This window comes from Nicotiana tabacum, chromosome 18 (assembly GCF_000715075.1).
Source record: "Nicotiana tabacum cultivar K326 chromosome 18, ASM71507v2, whole genome shotgun sequence".
Lineage (NCBI taxonomy): Eukaryota > Viridiplantae > Streptophyta > Magnoliopsida > Solanales > Solanaceae > Nicotiana > Nicotiana tabacum.
Window position 1 is genome coordinate 91,004,997 of NC_134097.1, and position 20,003 is coordinate 91,024,999.

The 20,003-nt window shown below is 35.0% G+C and overlaps 2 protein-coding genes and 1 non-coding gene across 6 annotated transcripts; 2 read left to right on the forward strand and 1 right to left on the reverse strand.

The window, feature by feature from the left end:
* Nucleotides 1–3,413: 3,413 nt before the first annotated feature.
* Nucleotides 3,414–8,036, forward strand: LOC107775438 (equilibrative nucleotide transporter 1-like). Its single transcript, XM_016595165.2, has 2 exons — nucleotides 3,414–4,025; nucleotides 7,164–8,036. The coding sequence occupies exons 1-2, from the start codon at nucleotides 3,512–3,514 to the stop codon at nucleotides 7,889–7,891; spliced, it is 1,242 nt and encodes a 413-aa protein (XP_016450651.1). The 5' UTR covers nucleotides 3,414–3,511; the 3' UTR covers nucleotides 7,892–8,036.
* A 2,363-nt stretch (nucleotides 8,037–10,399) lies between these two features.
* LOC107775439 (uncharacterized) lies at nucleotides 10,400–15,891 on the reverse strand. 4 transcript variants are annotated; one of them, XM_016595169.2, is made up of 7 exons: nucleotides 15,711–15,839; nucleotides 15,541–15,607; nucleotides 14,666–14,806; nucleotides 14,430–14,582; nucleotides 12,094–12,216; nucleotides 11,768–11,911; nucleotides 10,400–11,025 (listed from the first exon to the last, which is right to left on the reverse strand). In XM_016595169.2, exons 3-7 carry the CDS (start codon nucleotides 14,789–14,791, stop codon nucleotides 10,567–10,569), a joined length of 1,005 nt encoding a protein of 334 aa, XP_016450655.1. In that variant the 5' UTR covers nucleotides 14,792–14,806; nucleotides 15,541–15,607; nucleotides 15,711–15,839; the 3' UTR covers nucleotides 10,400–10,566. The 4 variants fall into 4 exon arrangements, with proteins under 4 accessions (XP_016450655.1, XP_075093151.1, XP_016450654.1 ...); XM_075237050.1 differs by having other exon boundaries at nucleotides 15,715–15,838; XM_016595168.2 differs by lacking the exon at nucleotides 15,541–15,607 and having other exon boundaries at nucleotides 15,715–15,891.
* On the forward strand, nucleotides 14,047–14,145 carry LOC142173085 (U6 spliceosomal RNA). Its single transcript, XR_012702514.1, has one exon. It is a non-coding gene; the product is annotated as a U6 spliceosomal RNA (small nuclear RNA).
* Nucleotides 15,892–20,003: the final 4,112 nt, after the last annotated feature.

Here is a 20,003-nt window from a genome sequence, read left to right on the forward strand (position 1 = left end):
CATGTGCGTGGTGTATAGGTGAAGTGACGAGTATCTATGCACCACCAAATTATCTGTTAAATAGGATCCCTTCCCCGTTTCCAATTTAATTGATCCCTGGCTTAATTGTTTTATGATCATTGATGTCTATATGCTTACTTGATTTTGTTAAATTGTTGTTAAGTATTGTTTCAAGTATTTTGGAAGTGTTGGTTGTTCCTTTGGCTTCATTTTGATACATAAAAGGGTGAGCTAGTTGACAGTGTTTTAATATATATTACGGTTGGTTTATTTGTGAAATTATAAATGATGAAGTTATGAGTAGTACGGTTTACAATTGTTGAGGTAAGAATATTGTGAAAGGCATTGATTTGAAAGTTGTGAAATCTTTATAAATAAAAGTAATATGATTGTCTGGTGGGAGTGAGTTGCACGCCGCAACAAGGAGTGATAAGGGTGGACAGGTGGGATCAGGTTGCACACCGCAACAGGAGAAATAAGGGTGATAATTGTATATAGGGAGGAGGAATAAGAGTGGATAGGTGGGAGCGGATTGCACGCCGCAACAAGGAGCGATAAGGGAGAATATTTATGATTTATTGATTTTTAAATACAAGGAATGAAAATATCTCTATTTTACTCTACTGTTTATTTCATATTTGACACCTACAGTTACTTTGAAAGCGAAATTTGAAATGTGAAAACTTATGTGAGAATTTGGTTATAGCTGAGACCTGGCAAGAGGTGGCCGAGTTATTTCATTTATTTCTATAGTTTATTGTTTTTGTTTAGTTTAGAATTTCTTTCTTGCTTTATTACCTATATGTTGTTACAGGTTATATTATAATTGCCCCGCCGTAGCTTTGTCACTACTTCGTCGAGGTTAGGCTCTGCACTTACTCAGTACATGAGGTCGGTTGTACTGATACTACACTCTGCACTCTTTCGTGCAGATCCAGGTACCGTCCAGCGTTAGAGACTTTAGTAGCTGTCATTCATCACTCGGAGATACGAGGTAGATCTGCTGGCGTCCGCAGAATTCCTAGAGTCTTCTCTTAGTTTTATAGAGACTGTTTATTTTACTCAAAACCGTTACATTATTTCTTTCGGCCCATTATATGTAGTATTTTAGAAGTTCGTGAATTGTGACACCATACCCTGGGGTAGTCTTAGAGTTATATATTTAGTTCGTGGCTTGGTTTATTTATTCACTTATTATTTTATTCATGAAGTTATTTATGGAAACTATCAGATTTAGTTATTTTTAAATTGTTTTATTGTGTTTTAATAATTCTTCAAAGGGAAATGGCTAATCAATTTCTAACATTGGCTTTCCTAACAAGTGTGGTGTTAGGAGCCATCACGGCCCTAAGGTTGAAAATTTGGGTCGTGACAAGAAACTCTATTTATATTAAATGGAATCCGCTAGCTCAAGGTTTTTAAAAATTAAATACAGATGATGCTGCCATAAAAATACTAGGACACAATGAAATGGGGGGAATAATTCGTAATCATGAAGGTAAATGGGTATGAAGATTTGCTAGAAATATCTCAAGTGCAAATAACATCCACATGGAATTACATGCTTTATTAGCTGGCCTTAGATTAGCATTGCAATGCCACTGCTATCCATTAGAGATCAATATTGAGGCAAAAGAGGTTATTGCCATCATAAAACAACGTAATCCGCATTACGTTAAATCTTGTTGATGACCGCAGGTTCTTTAATGCAGTTGGGTGATCCTATCATCCAGTATACCTACAGGGAGGCAAATATGGTAGTAGATATTTTAGGTAAGTATGGCTCTAAGTTGCCCAATGGTTCTGTTGTGTGTACCATGGAACAAGTTCCTACTTTTGCCCTTAAGGAGTACACACATGACCTAACAGGTGTGGCTTGTAAAAGATCCATCCCCACTTATATTTTTGTAAACCACCACGATACCACCGTTGTAAATCTACCGCAAGTGCGAGCACAAGACAACCACTACAATAAAATATGTAGTTATATAGATACTGCTACCACTGTTTTTGTAATGATCCACCTAGGGATGGAACTATGGATATAGAGTGTCTCTTTCCTTATGCTACTAGTGGTGCACCTGCACCACCCTCCTTATATGCACCTTCCACTTTGAAGTAATGAAAGTACTTAATCTTAAAAAAAAAAAACCTCATTTTTCCCACAGAAAACTAAAAAGAAGAATTGAAAATACTCGGGCAGAAAACAAGTCATCATCTTCATCACCAGCTTTGCTTAGAACTCTGACTTGCTTAGCTCAAAAACCAAATACTCTCTTCGTTCACTTTTACTTGGCACGTTTTGACTTTTCACGCCCCATAAGAAATAATAAATGAAGTGCATAATTTACCATGATACCTATATTAATTGATGCATATTTTATTGGATTTGACAAAATGATTTGAAGTGATTAATAAATATTGTGGTTATAACAGGAAAAAAAAATTCTTCTCTTGATATGCGTAAAGTGACAAGTAAAAATGAAATCTATTTTTAATATACATGCCAAGTAAAAATGAACGGAGGGAGTACAATTCTCAATTAACATTCCTTCAATTATAATACACAAATACTTGACCCATTGTTACACGTCATTCCAATTTTCAATTATTGTCCACATCCCCTCCCACAATTAGTTGAATGTATTATTGTTCCGTATCTATATTTAGGTCCCGATTAGGGGTGGCAAATGAATAGTTTGGGCTGAATTTGGGCGGGTCAAGATTAGTTAGGTCAATAAATGAGTCATTGTCCAACCCAGCCCAAAGTGTGTTTGGGCTAAGACGGGCTGGGTCAAGATGGGCTAAACAATGAATCATAACCCACCCGCCCAACTTGACCCATATTTTAGAACCATGTTCATCTTGCGTAAAAAGCTTTTACCTTAAAATGTGTAAGTTGAAAAAAAAAAATTGCGGGTGGGGGTGAGGGGTTGGAGTGGTGGGTGGTGCAGAAAAACGAAAAAACAAAAAAAAAAATACAAAAAAAAAATAAAAAAAAATAAAATTGAGGGGGTTTGCGCGAGGGGTAGGGTGGATGGGTAGTGCAGAAAAACTAAAGAACAGAAAATTGAAAATACAAAAAAAAAAAAGTAAAATTGGGGCAACTAAGTAAATTTCTAGATAAGTTGGGTTGAGATCTCTTTGTTTTGAGTGAGTTTCATGACTTGTATTTGGGTTGCTTAATGGGTCAGAATGAACTATAAAAAATAATGGGTTAACTTGGACTAAGACCAAATTGACACATGAGCTAAAATATTTGTAGTCCAACCCATTAATTTCTAGGCGGGCTAAATAGGTTTGGGCTCAAATTGACATCCCTAGTCCCGATTAATCTAACTTTTGTATGTGGAATTTATTAAAGATCTAAATATATACTATTTATCCAACAATAATTAGCTAAAATATCTAATCCTATTTTGGTGGAGTAATATCTTTTTCCTCACATGGTACGAAAATACCACTCTATCTTATCCCAAAAAAGAAAGCGAAAAAAGACAGAAGAGCGCCGATGGGTGTAATCGCCGATTCCGAATCCACCACATCTCTACTACCTCCTTCTCCTAATCCCAAAATTCCAAAGGACACATTCCACATAGCCTATATCATTTACTTCACTCTCGGCACCGGTTACCTCCTCCCATGGAACGCATTCATCACCGCCGTCGATTACTTCTCTTACCTTTACCCCGACGTAATGGTCGACCGTATCTTCGCCATTGTTTACATGATCATCGGCTTCATTTCCTTGCTCTTCATTGTCGCTTTTGCTAATAAAACAAGTTCTTTTGTGCGGATTAATGTCGGCATGTTTCTATTCGTTGTCGCTCTTGTTACCGTGCCGTTAATGGATGTGTTTTATGTTAAGGGGAGTATTGGAGTGTATAGTGGGTTTTATGTGACGGTCGGATTGGTCGGACTTTGCGGGATTGCTGATGCGTTGGTTCAAGGTGGAGTAATTGGGGCAGCCGGTGAGTTGCCGGACAGGTACATGCAGGCTACCGTCGCCGGAACTGCTGCTTCCGGTATACAAACTGTTCCTCATTTTGCTCGTTGACTTTTTAATATCTGACCTAGATTGGCTTTTTTCGGTGGATAATTTGAGTCTGATGTTACTACATCTTTTGGTGATAGCATCTGATCCTTCAGTTGATGATTTGTTTAATTTTTCAAATTCAGCAAAGACTATTCTCTCTCCCAATTTATGTGCCTTTTTTTGACGGACAGACTTTTGAAAATTATGGTCTAAAACGACCTATAGAAATTTTTGTGGGTATAAATCATGGGTAAAATACGAAAATTGAAATGGAATTATTTCGGATATAGAAATATGTTATTCATTTTTGGAACATATTTAAAAGGAAAGAGTGTCACATTAATTGTGACAGAAAGAATACTATGTACAAGGGATAAAGTTTGCTTGCTTTTCTTCTCTCTTTTTTTCCTGATTGAATTCTGCTTATGTGAGTTAAAACTGGTTGGTTGCATCAATGTTTCAGCCTGGGGTAATCTTGTTAGCTTTAGTCTTTGATTTAGATGTATCGGAATGAAATTAACTGTGATAGAGAGATGATTCATTGAGAGACTTCAGTTAACTTGGGATTGAGTCTGAGATGATTCATTGAGAGATCTCAGTTAGTTTGGGATTGAGGCTTAGCTGATACCAAAGTTAGAGTTGATGCGACCCAATTTTAACTATGACCTGGGTCTTGTTCTTGTTGAGTGTTACTCATGTTAAAGCTACAGTATACATTCAAACAGTTGTTCAGGGAAATTATCTGCCCATGAGTCAACATGATGCCTTCACTAGTTTTACAAATGAACTGTTCAGAATTTGGGGGACTTTAAGATCTTCTCCCTGAATGTTGCTATCTGCAAAAGCTGCGACAACTTGTGTTTCTAATTGTCTAAACTTATCTTGGCATGCAGATGATCTCTATCAATTGCTTTAAAATCTCATAGTCCCACATTATCTTCACCCTAGATTTTGATTTTGTTAAAGCTGTAGCATCTGTTGTAGTCTAGGTAGTTAAATGTAGGCAGACCCAGCTAACATTTCAGACTTTTTAGGTGACGTTGTGCTCTTCTTTCAGTCTCTCAATCTGATACCATTAGTTTGTCATGGTGATAGATGAAACAATTTTCTCACGACTTTGTAAACTCAACTTGTATTCGACTTATCCCCAAAAAGACAAAAAGCCTCAACTCACATACCAATTGAATCCAAACTATCAAGCTGCTTGGGACCTTCTTCAGTCCCAGAATTTGACGACTCGAAGTCAATCTGAGTTTTTCTCGGGAGTCAATCCCCATTAACTTTGATATATTGGACGAGAGACCTCTGTGGATCTCTTTTACTGGCACGGTGTCATGCTTCTTTTTTTCTCTTAAGCAATTGATGTTTGCTATTATCTCTGGCGCATTCTGCAAACATACTGACTGGAGTGTGATTGATATAAGGGTGATTGATAAAGTAACAACCAAGATTAGTCAGAGGACTTTAGGTGTTTAGCAGTGTTCCCTATGATGGCCTTATCAAATATGAATAGATGATTTCATTTACCTATCCATATGTGTCAACTGATCTTTATAAAAATAAAAAAGAATATCTGTTGCTTCTCTTTTTGATGGAAGAAGGTATGCAATGAAACAAAAACATAATGCTAACTTCTACTCAAAATAAAAATAGAAGTAATGCTAACTATTGTTCAGCAAATATTATCTTTTGTTAGGCATCTGTGAGCTCCTTGTAGCATTGTCAACCTGGAAGATATTGCATGATGTGTCTTGTGAGTCCCACTATCAAATATTACATTTGTCCTAAAAAGAGAGAAAATAAGAGTGAAAGCCTCTTTTTACAATTGGCTATGAAGAACATGCAAGAGCTTCCTTAAAAGGAGCTTACTTGGGAACTTCCTTATATGAAGTTTGGACTACTAGAAATGAGAAAAGTTATTAAATAAGAAAAATTACTTACAGTCGAGATTAGTTATTATGATTGAATTAAAATAATAATCTCTACTATTATATAAACACATAAAATGCATCTAATCACAGAACTGCATTAATTCTTTTGACTTTCAACATGCTCCTAGACATACTCAAGCTACTGAAAGTCTGAAACAGTAAGATTTTACATATTACAACAACGACCCAGTAAAATTCCACTAGTGGGATCTGGGGAGGTTAGTGTGTACGCAGACCTTACCCCTACCCCGAGGGAGTAGAGAGACCTTACCCCTACCCCGAGGGAGTAGAGAGGCTGACATGGCAGTGATGATTGGACAATGATATGGCAGCTGACTGGGTGTGTGACTACAGTTGGCTTGACTGGTAGACATATAGACGGCTAACTTGACAGGATTGTTTGGAGTGCTAACTTGAAAGGTCAGCTGACATAGAGTTTCAGATAAATCCCAAGATAAACATGAGACATGATGTCAAAACAAAACCAAAATAGTAGCTGGAACAGGGAACAATGATGTTGAATGGTCATCAGAAAAACAGAGTGATGATGCTAGAAGTCACTAGAATGAGGCCAGACTAGTAAAATTGTGAGGAAAAAAAAACTCTTTACAACGCATGCAACATAAGGCTGCCTGCTGTTAAACTATTAGGTTTTACCAATAGAGCCATGGTAGCATGTGAAAACAGAGAATAACGGGAAAAACGTTTTATTATGATTGGTGATAAGCAAATATACAAGAAGCTCCTTATACAGAAGCTTAGACTGTTAGAAAAAAAGGAAAGTACAGACTACATGAGTTAATGAAAGTAACTAAGCAAGGAGGGATATATGAATACTGAGATTCCTTATTATAACAGAATCATGAAGAGTACTCCATACTGTTAACCTAAACATATAGAATGAATCTAGAACAGAACATTCTAAATATAACTGCTCTAAGTCTCTTGGCTTTTAACATTTGTTTTCTTACTATCACCATGACAAACTAATGGTATTAGTCGGGGCCATCGGACTGAGTAAAACCTGAATTAACCATGGTGCACTTGCGGGAAACTCCTTGCCGAGGGCCTGTGCACCCCCGGGATTAGTCGGGGCTCATAGAGACTCGGACACCCGGTGCAAATCAAAAAAAAAAAGATCAGAAAGTTGGGATGTGGTCATGTAGCAATCTTAAGATTCTTGTTCTGTGTTGCAGGTGTCCTAGTTTCATTGCTGAGAATTTTAACCAAAGCTGTATATCCGCAAGATGCTGAAGGGCTGAGAAGGAGTGCTAACCTTTATTTCATTTTCAGCATTGCTGTGATGATTTTGTGCATAGTCTTTTACAATGTGGCACATAGACTTCCAGTAATTAAATACTACAATGATCTTAAAATTCAGGCTGTGAATGAGGAGAAAGAGGCTAAGGGTGACTTAACTCCGGAATTATGGCGATCAACTTTGGACATTGTTGGGACAGTAAAATGGTATGGGTTTGGCATCCTCAGCATTTATGTGGTCACTTTGTGCATATTTCCAGGATATATCACAGAAGACGTGCATTCTCAACTTCTGAAGGATTGGTATCCGATCATGCTGATTACTGGCTACAATGTGTTTGATCTGGTTGGGAAGTCTCTGACTCCTATATTATTTCTTGATAATGCAAAGGTTGCTATTGGTGCCTGCTTTGCAAGGCTGTTGTTTTTGCCTCTATTCTATGGTTGCTTACATGGGCCTAAATTCTTTAGGACGGAGTTTCCTGTGACAATACTGACCTGTCTACTGGGATTAACTAATGGCTACATGACTAGTTTGCTAATGATCTTGGGTCCAAAAACTGTCCAACTGCAAAAAGCAGAGATAGCTGGGACCGTACTTGTTTTGTTTTTAGTGATGGGTCTGGCAATTGGTTCTGTTGTATCATGGTTCTGGGTTATATAGTTTATCAGCAGCTTGTAAGATATTGGTTCCCCTCAACCAATTGTCACTGCAAAAGTTTCAAACTTCTCTAAATGTGTATCCTGACGTGTTGTAACTTTAAACCTTGAATTGCATTTTTAATGTATATCTTTGGAAATTACATATATCTGCTGATAATTCTTTATTCTGAATGTTATAAGTTGCCTGTTCAAACTTATTATTGTTGCATTTTGGGTACTCTGTCCTCTGGGTTACCTGCATTGAAAGATCCCTGCTTAAGAGCTACTCCGTCCGATTCACAATAAGTGACCAATTTGCTTTTTCATTTTGGTTTAAAATAAGTGTCCAGTTATGTAATCAAGAAAGAATTCAATTTGTTTTTACAAAATAACCCCTATGTACATATCCCTAAAAAAAATTCTTACTCCTCACATTAAATGTTTAATTAGGGGTAGTTTAGTCATAGTAGGTAATTTTATATAGAATTTAGTATTTTCTTAATGGGTGTGTTAAAAGCAAATTGGTCACTTATTGTGAACCGGAGGGAGTATCTGCCTTCCCTGAGGTAGTCCTAATAGGGGAGAAATGTTGTTCATAGAAGTCCAGTCTGCCTAAAGTGCTTGGAGAATTAAGTGAAAATAGCACATGCTAACCAATTTTCAGACCGGTCATTCAAAAATAGCCAGTGTTTGTAAAGTCATTGAAAAATAACCACTATTTTGCTGCAACACGGAAAGTTCCAGCATAATATACTCGAGATCGGTGCACCTGTGCATGAACTTCAAGCATATTATACTGGAACTCCAACACGCAGAAAGTTCCAGTATAATATACTGGAGATTGGAGCATCGGTGCTCCAATCTCCAGTATATTATGTTGGACCGGTATATTATACTGGAGTATTTTTTCAGATTTTGAGCAATGTTTTCGTTCAGATTTATCTTTACATGAAAAGTGGCTAAATTTTGATTACTTTTGAAACTGTGGCTATTTTTGAATGATCACTTGTAAATCTGGCTATTTTTGAATTTCTCACGAGAATTAATTCTTTAGGCTGACGGCGACAAGGAAGACCCCACAGAAGTGAGTCTTATAGCCCGTTTGGCCAAGCTGCAAAAATCAGCTTATTTTGAGAAGTGTTTTTTTTCAAAAGTGCTTTTCTCAAAAATACTTTTGGTGAGAAGCAGTTTGTGTTTGGCTAATTAGTTTGAAAAGCACTTCTGAACAGCAATTAGTGTTTGGCCAAGCTTTAAAAAACTACTTCTAAGTATATTTTTCTCAAAAGTGCTTCTCAAAAAAGTGTTTTTGAAGAGAAGCTACTTTTTTCTGCTTCTCCAAAACTGTTTCTGCTTTTCCTCAAAAGCACTTTTTTTCCTTCCAAAAGCTTGGCCAAACACCTTAATTTTTGGCCCAAAAAAAGCACTTTTGGCCAAAAAGAAGCTTGGCCAAACAGGCTATTAGCCATGAGTTAAGAGAACAACAATCCAGACATGGAATTTACATTGAAAATTAGCACAATATTAAAATTAATTAAAATTTAGCCACTTTGTCATGCGAAAATAAAATTTAGACAAAAATAACCTTAGTTGAGGTCCAAAAAAAGTTCTGCATATTATAAAATGCTGGAGTTGAATTTTTTACTATAAAATTTAATGTGTTGGAATTCATAATGTGTTGGACTATCAACATAATACGCTGGAGTTTTATAAGGAAGTCCATAATACAACATATTATGCTAATTTTTTGGTGTGTTTCAACTAAAGATATTTTTGTTCAGATTTTATTTTCGCATTAAATAATTGCTATTTTTGCATCACTTTGCAAACATTGGTTATTTTTCAATTACTAGTCCAAAAATTTGCCATTTGACAAATTTGGAGGCTACGGGTTCGACTTGCGGTATTTCTGTATGTATATTCATTATATAATATATATATATATATATATATATATATATATATATATATATATATATATAGACACACACACAAACATTCCCATAATTAATGAGTACTCCATCCGTTTCATTTTGTATTACTTAGTTTGACTAAACATATTTAAGAAAGAAAGAAAGGACACATACATGTACCTTAGAACTTAGTGGTTTTAAAGATGTCATGATATTTATGTTGCTATAAGAGCAATCCTTAAGGTTAAACTAAAAAGTTTAAAGTTAAAAGAGTTTCCAAATCTTCAAAAATTTCCTTGGTGCAGTAATATCTAAATCAGCACCGAAGCTTTTCAGGAGTTCTAACTGTCATCTGCTGGACTAGCTGCTACTCTTGGTGCACCAAATATTTTTTCTGAATCACAAAAATTCAGATTCATTTTCAAGTAGGCAGACAAGGAGGCAACAAAGTAACTTGAACACTATTAACTATATGTGTTTTAGCATCCATCTTGAGTTAAATCAGGCAGTTTAAGGAATTTAGGAGTTTACAGAGATTACTGAGCCAGGTACGAGACCTAGATGACCTATGCAGTAGATGGCCAACTGCAGATGAGAGCTTCAGCAATTAAGCAACAACATGAAGACAACAATTTCTCAGTCCATTATATTGCAATAAATCAGAATAGACACTCGGGTATACATTATTCTATAATTTGCTACACCAAGCATACTTTGCTAGAGTAAACCTCTCAGCTATGCTACGATAAAGAATGCGCTTTACACAGTTACACTGCCAAAATAGAGATTACGATGACTTGGCAATCAAAGACAATCTTCTCTGACGATGCCTTGCCATTCTCCTTCTCAAGGCCCACCTTTCTTTTATATCACGAATATCACCTACTTGGGATTCAACAGAAGATTCCTCATTTACCTTCAAACCTTGGTAACCATCATTGTTGGAAGATCCTCTTATTCTAGCTGCTTCAGCAAGCAAGTCTGTTATAATCATCTCGGTTGTCTTGGTAGTTATTCCTCTAAGATACCAGGAAATGGGTGGAGGAGGTACAATAGCTGGTTGAATGAGTTGCTCCAAGCTAACCGTTGATCCAATCCTTCCTTTTCCTTTAGTGTACGAAATGTAATCCGCTAATCTATTAGGTCTGAACGGATGACAAAGATCTTCATCAACAAGCAGGGGTTCCACTCTCCAGCTACCTTCAAATCTTTTCATGAATCCAGTTTTCACTTGCTTGAAGTTCATCTAAACAGACAAAAAAAAAGTTGAGTATGTAGGAGAAATACCAAAAGCTACAATTGCTATTACAGTAGGTAAACATGATATAATTGCAAAATCTCTTGGTCTAGGATAAAGTGAATAATCATGTAATCCTAGTTTTCTTTTCCATTGCAGTTTTGCAAACTAGCATCAATTAGAAATATGGTGAACCACGATGTCAGGTTTGCTGTTAGATACTATTGTTGCTTTTAAAAAAAAGCACTTAACGCAAAGCTCTACCTTTTAGGCGTACAATTCTAGTGACTGCAACAGAAGTACCTGCAGTGATCTTCCAAATACTTTTAGAAGTTCTTTTGTCTAAAAGCACTCTCAAACACTTCTTCACCCTATAACTGTGCTAGTATTTACAGTCAAAGGCTCAAATCTAAATTACTCGGAGTGTAAAATGAGAATTTGCAATTTCATGCTGTATAAGGATATTGATTCGCAATATATCAAGGTGAGACAAAAGGTTCCAAGTTGTGTGGTTACTTTTGTAAGCTGCCAGCTGGTCTAACAGATTGGTATATATCAAGAACACACCTGATAGTTTTTCAGCATCAAACTTAATGCAGAAATTTACTGGATTAGTGAAGGTTCAAAAACTACTGGCCAAGCTAATACCTGCATGTTAGGTTTCTCACCTTTTTCCGTTAACAAGTGATATAACAGATAAAAAATAGGCAGTGTGGTCTAACAATTAATCAGTGATCATGTCGGTCATTACTGTGTGATTTTCTCTGTTCTGGTCCACTAATACATGAACAGCTATAGTTCCTGACCACCAAAGAAATCTCCATATTGCAGCTTGCTCTAATTCCACCACTTGTCTTAAGCCTTCATCAACCAACACCTTCCTTGATACTACTTCCTGATATATGTAGAAACTTTGCATCAGAATTAGAAATGAAGAGGCACATAATCATAAAGCTTAAGAGAAGAGAGTGATAGAAGAGATATAAAGGGAAAAAAACTTTACTGCCCTCAGTACTACTTTCGTTGAACAGATTGTGGTGAGATGAGGTTTTCCAACATCTTAATGAGGTATCTTACCTTGATATTCTTGAAGACTCTTTTGTTTTCAGGATCAGTTACAATGTCATACACAGTTTCAGGGGGCAGTCCAACATTAACTTTCACACACAGGTTGCACAGAGAACCTTTGGGTACACTTACCTGCAAGGATTTAACTTCACATTACCTTCTCAAAAAAAAAAAAAAAAAAAAAAAAACCATAAGGCCTCATAAGAGGATCAAACATCACAAGTAGCTCTACAATGTACAGCACATGTGGTGCTCACGTCTCTGAATATCTGACCTCTTCGAACAAATATACAACACGAACAACTACGCTCATTCGCATGCCAGTTGGAGTTGGCTTAGGATTACTACTGACCATGTCACTTCATTTCAGCTCATCTTAGTCCAATATTATACGTAAAAACTAAAATTAGAACAATAAAAGTACTTCCTCAATCTCATTTTATGTGACATACTTTCCTATTTAATATGCCCCAAAAAGAATGATACACTTCTATATTTAAAAACAAGTTAACTTTAAACTTCACATTGTACCCTAAATATCATAATTTTATACTCACAAATTGTTTTATAGCATGTTTTTAGCTCACGAGTTTTCAAAGTCCGTCTTTGTTTCTTAAACTTCACGCCCAGTCAAACACCGTCAAGTAAATTGGGACAAAGGGAGTATTAGAAGATCTTTACATTTTCTACTAACATATAAATCTTTTACAGGGCTAAAAAGCTCCAAAAAGCCATAGGACTGGGGTTGGGCATATATCGGGTAAAACCGATAACCCGAACCGTTAATTTTTATTGGGTTATCGGTATCGGGTTATTGGGTTAACGGTTCGATAATGGTTTAGAATTTTTTTACTATTGGGTTATCAGTTCGGGCCTTGGTTTGCCAATTTTGTTAATGGGTTAACCGATAACTCAACAAGAATTAATAAAATTACGACTTTATCCTTAAGTATATACAAATGCTAGGGTTTCAGTTCATTCTCTCATATTCTTTCTCAACCCCATTCTTCAGTTGCTTCATCTTCATTCTTCATAGACCTTACTAGTTACTCCTAGCATAAGTCTTTAGTATGCTATATGTGAATTCTTCTCTTTTTTGCTTAACTCCGGTGAATTGTCTTTTCTTTTTTGCCTAACTCTAGATTGAGTTATCTTATCGGGTAAACCGATAACCGAACCGATCATGATCGATAACCGATTAACCGATACCCGATAACCGATATCTTATCGGTTCGGTTATTGGTTTATCAAATTTGTAAACCGATAACCGATATGCTAAACCGATAATATTCATAACCAAACCGAACCGACCGATGCCCACCCCTACATAGGACTAAAGTAAACATACCATGACAAAAACTTAATCCTAACTAATTGGTGTCATCTATATGGATCGTTATTTTATTTTTTATATTTGCCCTAATCTTTTGCTAGATCTGCAGGGATTCGAAGAGATAGTAGGTCCTTTAAGGCAACTTCCTTCCATGTGGTTCTAAGTCTACTTCGTCCCCCATCAATACCTTCATTCATCATGGTTTCACAATTGCGAACCAGTGCATCTGAAGGTCGATGTAGGACATGACCAAACCATATAAAAAGACCTTCTCTTGTTTTATCCTCAATGTGTGCTACTTGCACCTTCTATCGAATGCGATCATTTATACTCTTGTATGACTGCACAATTATCTTAGCATCCGCATCTCTGCGAAACTCATTATGTGGATATGCTGGACTCTAGCAGCCCAACATTCCTCTCATATATCATTGTTGGTCTTACAACTTTTCTGTAAAGCTTGCCAACTAGGTATCCTTATATCACATAACACTCCGGTAGCACTTCTCCATTTCAACCATTCTAATATGATTCTATATGTAACATTTTCATCTGCCATACCATCCTCCTGGAGCATTCTTAGGAAAAAATATAAACGAAAAACGATCAATCCTTTATGCTCCTCCTTTACTTCCTTGTGTGGTATAAAATTGGAATTATCTAGAGAAGATTAACATGGCCTCTGCATAAATGTAACATGCACAAGTCAAGAAATGGTCGAAAAAATTTAGTTATAAAAGAAGACTGAATAAGTTAATAGAAAGAAGATCTGAGGTGGAGATATGAGTTAATGGACCCAACAATAACGTTACAATGTATGGTAAATATCTATTTGATGAAATTTTGAAATTTGAAATTTTGAAATCATCCTTCTGAAATACAGAACGAGAAACTAGGAGGTCATATCCCAATAAAGTGCTATGAGGGCCTAGCTTCAGCAGTCCATTCAGTGTTGTCTTAAAGTGCAGCAATAGGAATTTGCACCCAACCAACAATTTGATTCAGTTTTTACCTTTATATCTGGGGGTTGATCAACCCAACTTGGATTTTCTTTCCAAGATTGTAATTGCTTCTCTTTGTCCAAATCTATGACTGCAGATGCTCCTCTGTTATTACCTCTCATGATTGATGTATCATGACGCATTTTCAGTCTTTTGAAATTTGACTACAGCAATGAAGAGAATTTGTGAATACATATTAAAATATACGTCAAAAGGTAGAAAGCATTTTGAAGAGGGAGGAGCAAACCTTAACACATTCTTGGACCTTTTCCTGGAATCCTGAGAAAAAGGAATGGATCATTGGATGAGCCAATTTATTATGTACATTGCTCGTATTCTCCAATATATCTGTACTCTGACCCTCCGTTCTCATTGAGCAAATCGGAGCCTGAATAATTTGCAAGTATTAGTTTATGCGACATTTTTATGTCAGCTCATATACAACAAAATGCTAAATGTTCCTGCATTGAATTCAAAGTGCCTTAATTTGTATCATTGCTACAAAACTGAGAAATATAACTTCCAATTAGTGGAATATGTATTTGCCTCACATACAAATATGGACTGTTATTGCAAGTATAACCAACTCTCGGAATCACATTTTCTAAGACAGTGGAAGTCAATCAAAATTGTATTCTATATTCAAAGTTGAGAAAAGGGTCAAATTTGCCACTGCACGATCCGATTGAGTAATTTTGCCCTCCCTTAGAATTTTGGTCTACTATTACCCCGTTGCTTGGAAGAAGTCTGGTTTTTACCCTTGACCCCCTAATAACTCTCCAATTCGAGAGTAATTTAAATCATAGTCAAAAGTTGAGTAATAAATTTGAAACATTGACATGTGATACATTCTCTCACAAACTTGTTATTTCCCTTTTGGAGTTGGAAAAAAAGAAACTTATGGGATCAACATGCTCCTAAAGTAAAAGGGAACCAGATTAAGGTCTTTGTCAGATAACCCTCAAGCAACTGAGTCCAATATGAATAACCTAATCCACACTACCCACGGCAGAAAAACACTATGTGAATTCCGATTAAGAAATTCATTTCGTCTAATCCTATAAAAATGAACTGTAGTAACCACACATTTTCAAGATAAGATTGAAAAAAGAAAAGATGTACCCAACAAATAGCTTGAGCTGAAACTTGAATGATGTAGAGAGGAAATCAAGACCCAGCAATAATTCCACTGTTTTATGTATTTAGATCAACTTTGGTTAAATGTAAATTACAAGTTAGGTAATGCTTAAAAGCTCAAAACTCTAACAAAGGGCTATAAAGAGATGATTCACCTACTGCAAGGATTTGGATAGACGATGATTTGACAACCAGATGTTCGGATTTGAGCAGCTGAATACTTGAAGCTTATCTAAGTTGAGAAATTGCCAAGAATCAAGTGAAATCAGATGGAGTTGTTAAAATTCATTCTACGTGAGCCATACGTTGAATATGCTAAAAGGGTTGGTGTTTTTCTTTTTTCAGCTTTAATGTTTCTTCTTTTAAATCATTTCGTTACCTTTTTCCATAAGTTTTGGAAATTTTTTTTTTCCAAAAAATAAGTTTAAATATGTGTTTGTTTATAGAATTAATAATTTTTTGGAGATTTTGAAAACCAAAACTTCAAATCCCAAATATAGCTTAAAACCTCTTTTTGGGTCAAATCGAGACTTTTTAACATGTCAAAAATTTACCGTAAAATTCATGTACAAATATATTTTCAATTTCAAATCAAACTTCACTCAAATTAACTTTTGTTAAAAATATTTGAAAATCTATAACCAAACGTTTCCTTAATTTCCCTTTTCGGAATATTTCCCTAACTTTTGTCAGAGTGAAGTGAATACCATATTTTCTTTTACAAATTCGTCATAATTTTGTAATGGACCTGTCTGTTATGAATATTTTGTCACAAATATGTATTTGTCTTGTTATAAATTGGCAAAATAACCCTGTCAATTATGACAATAAGCAAATAGATATACGAGATCAATTTATCATAGAAGCAGTTTAAAAAGGTAAAATTTAGCTCAAGTGCTACAAGACTCAAGATGAGAGAGTAGATATTTTGACAAAGGCAAATCATAAGGATCGATTTTTTCTATCTTAGAGAGTTACTTGGACTTGTAAAATAATTGCGTTAAGAAGAAATGTTAAGATTAGTGGACTTTTAATTATATTTAACTTCTAGATTATTTAGAAAAAATTTAGCTGGTCAGTCTAGAATAGAGCAAGTATGAGTCGAGTCAATAAAGAGAGTAGTAAGGTTTGTTAAATTTTTGAGAGACTGACATAATTGGTCGTTCGGCACAAACTTAAGACAACCGCTAGCCCATTATATTTGATTGCAAGTTATAGCCAAAAACTTATTGCATTGGCTACAACAAAACATGAGGGAAGTGCACGGTTAGCCATTAATAACATATGTATTTATTTTTAAGTCACTGTTTAAAATGTCTTTAGTCTTTAGCCACTACTTTAATAAATTTTAACTGTCCGGACGAAAATATCCTTATGTTCATGTCCTTAACTTTTGAACTTAACTTCAGGACTACATGTCCTTAACTTTTAAACTTGTAACTCTAAGTTCAGGACTTCAGGACTACATGTCTTTAACTTTTGAACTTAACTTCAGGACTTTAGAGACTACATGTCCTTAACTTTTGAACTTGGAACTCTAAGTTCAGGACTACATGTCCTTAACTTTTGAAGTTAACTTCAAGACTACATGTCCTTAACTTTTGAACTTGGAACTCTAAGTTCAGGACTACATGTCCTTAACTTTTGAACTTGTAATTCTAAGTTCAGGACTACATGTCCTTAACTTTTGAACTTGAAACTAAAACCAAACAAAAATAGGAAAACTATCCCATATAAATAAATAACATGGGTTAAAATAGAGTTCGTTGTGACTTGCGGCCTACTCTGTTCTCTCACATTCTTCTACTCAAACAAAAGCCTAAAATAATACCAAATTGCATCTCATGGATTGGGTTCGTGGTGAAGCTGTTGGTCAAGCATTGGGTTCGTGGTGAAGCTGTTGGTCAAGCAAGTTTTGGAAAAGTCAATTTTGCAATACCCACAAAGCAGAGTACTCAAATTCTTCCATTGATGGTAGTAAAGTCATCTTGGGTTTCCCACTCTGCTACTCTCAGCAACGAGAAGAAAAGCGTATTTTCGTTTGGGAAGGAATGGGTAACACTGTCTTTTCATATTAATTTTAATAGATTAGTGGCTACTTTTGCTCAGCATTAAAAATACTGAATAAAAAGTAAATACCACTTTAAAAAGTGGTTACCCCACACAATTTTTACACAAAACATTCGCTAACCCCCACATTATTTTTTTATTCTGCCTCTTTGTTACGCCCAACTCCACCATCCAAACAATTATCATAACCCATCATAATTATCAATGTTTACTTTCTCAATTTGATAGTTTCTATAATAAGATTGATATTACATGCACTTAATAGATTTTATTTTTATTTAAGATATAGTTATACAGAAAAAAATTCGCTATACATGGCGGGTCGTTTTACTGTACATTACTCCATTGATAGTGAAAATTTTTTAGTTGGCAAAAAAGAATAATCAATTTTCTGTTTTTGCTTGTTTTGCATCTTTCCTTTTATGAATTGTGGAGTATACTTTTTTTTTTTTTGAGAAACTGAAAATTTTATTTATATAATTCTACGTAAGTTCAAACATAAGATCCGTGGAGTATGCTCCATTTGTTACAATTCCTAGGCTAATTGACAATAAATAATTAAAAATCCTAGTAAGATGCATCACATCAATTATATAATGACTGGTTTTACAAACATGTAGTCATTCAATATATAAAATACTGTCACTATATACAAATAGACTCCCACTATACAAAAATAATATACAAAATAGACAGTCACTATATAATTTATATACTAAATAGACTGTCATTATACAAAAAATATACAAAATAGATGTCACTATACAAAATATATACAAGAAAGATTGTCACTATACAAAAAATATATAAAAATAGACTGTCACTATACAAAATAGACTGCCACTGTATAATTTATATACAATAGACTTTTACTATACAAAAAATATATCAAATAGACTGTCACAATAAAAAATATATACAAAATAGACTGTCATTATACAAAAGATATACAAAATAGATATTTCGGGCTATTAGATGTAATATGTTTGGGCCGCAGGGCCATTTTGTGTAAGTAGAAAAAAACACGGGCTATTAAAATTTGGGAAACTACCAGCTATGTCCATTTATAGGTAGCTCATTAAAAAAATTGGTCAATTGATAAAATATTACTAATATTATCCAAATTAGCCAATTAGCTATTTGTACCAAAAAAATATATTAAATTTTTACTTTGTTTTGAGTGGGTGTTATTAGAATAGATTGGGCACAACTTAAGGAGCTTGAATCTCAGTTTTGGGATGATTTGGTGAAGTTTTGAGGTGATTTGAATTGAAAATTCGGTAAAAATTGAACATGAAAAAAATGATATGTGTATCATTTGTGTATCATATTTGTATCTATTGTGTATCACATGTATATCCATGTATACTTGTGTGTGAGATACATGCGTGATACATGTTTGATACATGTGTCACAGAAGACTTTTTTGAACTCGATTTAATTATGAATTTTGATAAATAAATAAAAAACAGTCCAAATCACCTCCATTCTTCTTCAAATTTTGTATATTGACTTATCTATATATTTTCAATGAATTTCAACTATACCCATTGAAAAAGTTTCTTTTTTGTTTAGGTTTTTGGAATATTGTATATATTTTTTTGTATTTCATCACATTATTTGGTACCTCATCCATAAAATTTCCTTTTCGTCTTGTATCTAGTGTTGCTAATCACGCTTAAAATATGGAAGGTGATTTTTGCATGTGATTCTTTGAGAGAAAGAACCCTATTATTTGGTTTTTCAATTTTTGTTGGCTAGTTTTGGTAAGTCTATGATTAGTAGCTAAAGGTTGGTAAGTTGAGATTTATTTGGGACATTTGTGTAAGTTTGAGGGGCTATAGAGATAGTTTTCTCAAAAATTTTCGAAGTAACTTTTGTTGTTTCAAGTTCCTATACACGACTAGATTGCTCCTGAGAATAGTATAAATAGGAGAACTTTGTAATTCCTCTATGCAATACAAATAAGATTTTCAGAGAAAATTACACTACAAGGTCTACTCTTTCTTAGCTCTCTTTAAATAACTTCCTTCACGTGTAAACTTCAGCACCACAATAACAACATATCTAATCACAAGTAGGATCTGGGAAGGATGGTGAGTACGCCACCTTACTCCTACCTCGTAGAGAAGCCCTTCATTTCTTGAAATTTTGCCTATTCAATCAGATACTGCTAGATGTGGAATCCTTCGAACTGCTCTAAGGTTCTTACCTGCTTCAGCATCAAACAATGGAACAACAAGCCATGGATTTCCTTGAAGTAGCCATTGAATAAGTTATATCATTCTCACTGGATGAGATGCACACTATTTTAACAATATCATCTAACAACATTTGTAAATTTTAATGAGAAATGTCTGACATACTACTAGTTACAT

Bases quoted from the DNA above. Each gene is read 5' to 3' on its own strand.
- LOC107775439 (XM_016595168.2), bottom strand. From the start codon at position 14,791: ATGAGAACGGAGGGTCAGAGTACAGATATATTGGAGAATACGAGCAAT. The intron at 14,583-14,665 runs GTTTGCTCCTCC...TCATTGCTGTAG, and splicing joins AGGTCCAAGAATGTGTTAAG to TCAAATTTCAAAAGACTGAA. The intron at 11,912-12,093 runs GTAAGATACCTC...TACATATATCAG, and splicing joins GAGTCTTCAAGAATATCAAG to GAAGTAGTATCAAGGAAGGT.
- LOC107775438 (XM_016595165.2), top strand. From the start codon at position 3,512: ATGGGTGTAATCGCCGATTCCGAATCCACCACATCTCTACTACCTCCT. The intron at 4,026-7,163 runs GTATACAAACTG...TCTGTGTTGCAG, and splicing joins CGCCGGAACTGCTGCTTCCG to GTGTCCTAGTTTCATTGCTG.